Here is a 3,366-nt window from a genome sequence, read left to right on the forward strand (position 1 = left end):
AGTTCAATTTCAGAATGATTAACCAGTATATCACATTAAGGAAACGGGTAATGTCTTTAATAAATATATATTATCCATATAACATACAGACATTTGAAGTAGGAGAACGCTAGATTGTATGCACGCTATTTGGTTACTGTAGTGCTAAGACAGAGTAAATTAGTCACATCATACTCTTCCTCCTCTGACCTTAAACTACTGTACAAAGAAATTGTTGAAAAGAGCTTCCAATCGTTTGACATAACAACCCATGATACAGTGCCCCACTAGCACGGCAATTTTGTTGGACATTGAGTGACGAGCAAGACCAATAACTTACTTAACACTTTTTGATCGTAGGTACACATACACCTTTCGAAAAGTTTTTAAAATAATTTCGATATATAGCCAGTTCAAATGAAGTGAAAGTGAATCCACACTTAAAGTTATTGATATAATAAAGAATGTATGTCACTTCCTGATAAATTATTCAGCACAACAGTTGCATGTTTCTATCATTTAGATTAACAATTCAATATATCGGTAACTCGTTCAAAGAAATTTAAGACTAAGATACAAGTTAAAATTCTGTAAAAATACTTGCAAGGCACATTGTCAGTATGCTTAGCTCTTACTATTATTGTAAGTAGATATATCATTTTGACAGAACACTTAATTCAGAAAGAGATTACTGCAACTTCTACATCGAACGACTACAATGATCATAGTAGTCAATAAAATTTAAATCACTTATTAATACTTTTATTCGAGTTTAAAATGAAATTTATTTGGGCAAACAATTTTAAAAAGCAGTCAAAAAAAATTAAATATAACTAAATTTCAAATTCAAACCATATATTGCAATTTCAAGAAACAAATCTGAAAGAAATTTATTGTTGGAATAATAAATGTTCTCTGCTTGAATCTTACTTTCATACATATCGTATTCCTGTAATTTTGTCACAATGAAAAAAGCTATAAATGTCATTTGGACGTGTAACACAACGAGAGGTTACTCCCGATTTGAGTTACTCAATTGGGTCAACTACACACTCTGCGTGGATTTGATTAAAATTGAAGAAATGTGCTCTGGAGCTGGTTATTGTCAATTATTTGATATGCTTTTCAATAACGTCCTTCCTATAAATAAAGTAAAATTTTCCACTAATCTTGAATATCAATATATTAACAACTTCAAATTGTTGCAAGATGCGTTCAAGAAGGTTAACGTTTCGAAAGAAATTCCCATCAATGACTTAGTTAAATCTCGTTTTCAAGCCAACTTCGAATTTCTTCAATGGTTTCATAAGTTTTTCGAAGCCAATCGTGAGGATTGTACTTTAGTAGACTACGATCCTATACAGAAAAGAAATGGATGCTCCATAGTCACAGGTCTATCAAAACAGGCAGATAAGATAAAATGCAAAGTCACTGAGACACACTCCAATCAGACTTTTACTATATGCGTAGGCTCAAGATCAAGTGAAGATTCGGATGCATTATCAGAGACTTCTCAATCCATGAAGTTAACTAATGAAGGAAAACCATATGTGAAGCCAAGTAAAAAACCTATAATAGCAAATGAAAACCTAAAGCATTTAACAGTATCAAATCCGTCAATAAAGAAAAAACGTTTAAAAAAAGGTAACAAGAAGAGAAGCAGTCTCGGAAGTACCGCTGGTACAGGCAGTAATGTAAAAAAAAGCAAATCCTTTGTGATTAGAAAAGCTTCGAACGTCTCAAATACAAGTCTAAAGAATTCAGTGAATGATGGGAATGGTGATGTAAAAGAAAATAAATCCTTTGTAATTGAAAATACTTCTGCAGTCTCAAGTATCGATCTCAAGAGTAACGCTATTGAAAATAAGTCTATTGACGTGAAAAAAAATGACTCATCAGTTATTGAAAAAGCATCAGATGTCTCAAATATTGCTCCTGAGGATTCTGTTAAAGGTGTGTCTGTTGCTGTAAAAAATAATGAATCGTACGTCATAAAAAAAGCATCAATAGATTTTGATTCTATTAATAATATGATTAAAACTATAGATCAAATTATAGAAAATGTACATATTCAAACCCATGAGAATAGGTTCCTTAAAAGGCAACGCGATGTAAACTTCACCCGGCTGTGCTACCTGGAAAGACACTGTCATACAAATATAAATAGAAATATATCTCATCAAATCCTGGATATAATATATAAATCTGATAAAGGAGCTGATACTCCCGGAGTGATTCCTAAAGGGTAATTATAATAATAATTTCAAATGCGGTACAAAATTAACCATAATTGTTTGCTCTTCTAAATATAAGTTGCAATTATATATAAAAAAAAAATTTATAATGAAATATTTATGGAATTGTAGATATAAAATGTAAAGTATTATTCAAGATGTAATAACAACGTGGAGAATATGAACAGGATTTCAATTTCGAAGTTACAATTTTAAATTTTATGTTGAGCCTTAATAATCTACTCATCCGATATTTTTATTCTAATTAAAAAAATTTTGGAATATTTTAAAAACAATCCGATTTTTTTGATTTGCACTATTTATACAGACATTTTGGACTATTAATTTAACTGTACTTTTCAAAGTTGTGTATTCTTTTAGTTTTATCTTCAGAACTTTTTCTAAATTGATTTATAATTTTGTTTCCGTAGTATTATAATCCTCTATGCATTTTAAATTAATGGAAACGTGCCATAACATTTACCAGTTTCTAGTTATCAAAATTTTAGTTCCATCTATCATTATTCAATAACCATTTTAACACAATGATTAGTTCAGTTATTACAGTGTGCTAGTAACCCACTTATTCATATTGGCCCATTGCGTTGATTTCAAACCATTTCGAATTCATAATGAAACCCAGTACTTAAAAATGAGGTCTTGCAACTAACTAATATCCTCTCAAAACTCAATCATTAACATGTTTAATCTACAATGTGCAAACACTGGATGAAAATAAAGCAGATGTGAAACACTTTCCTTGTCTACCTCACAGAAATGGCGCCCAACCACCTTGCTTTCAGCTTTAGTGAAGAGTGATTCTTGACAGAATTTGCTGAATATTATCCCTGACTAACAATTTGGTTTTAGGGAAGACCTCTTTACAGAATTACAACAGGTGCGAACGGCTCAGATGATACAGTCAGCTCTGAGCAGAAGGGAATCAACGTGTATGATTACTTTTGACATCGCCAAGACATTTGACAAGGTTTGTCACGACGACCTGATTGTTAAAATGTCTCGATTTGGTATTCCAGTCGGGCTGACCAAAATTCTCGTCAGCTTTCTACACGAGAGGTATTTCCGTATAAGAATCAACAGTACTATCTCATCAGTCCGAAGAATAGAAGCCTATGTTCCTTAAGGATCGCTG

The 3,366-nt window shown here is 31.7% G+C and overlaps 1 protein-coding gene across 2 annotated transcripts; it reads left to right on the forward strand.

Moving 5' to 3' along the window:
- The first annotated feature begins 782 nt into the window (after positions 1-782).
- LOC119671746 (microtubule-associated protein RP/EB family member 2-like) lies at positions 783-2,485 on the forward strand. Of its 2 annotated transcripts, none has more exons than XM_038082505.1 (2): positions 783-2,224; positions 2,346-2,485. In XM_038082505.1, exons 1-2 carry the CDS (start codon positions 945-947, stop codon positions 2,356-2,358), a joined length of 1,293 nt encoding a protein of 430 aa, XP_037938433.1. In that variant the 5' UTR covers positions 783-944; the 3' UTR covers positions 2,359-2,485. The 2 variants fall into 2 exon arrangements, with proteins under 2 accessions (XP_037938433.1, XP_037938435.1); XM_038082507.1 differs by lacking the exon at positions 2,346-2,485 and having other exon boundaries at positions 783-1,963; positions 2,026-2,314.
- The last annotated feature ends 881 nt before the right edge of the window (positions 2,486-3,366 follow it).

This window comes from Teleopsis dalmanni, chromosome 1 (assembly GCF_002237135.1).
Source record: "Teleopsis dalmanni isolate 2A chromosome 1, ASM223713v2, whole genome shotgun sequence".
In the NCBI taxonomy this organism is placed as follows: domain Eukaryota; kingdom Metazoa; phylum Arthropoda; class Insecta; order Diptera; family Diopsidae; genus Teleopsis; species Teleopsis dalmanni.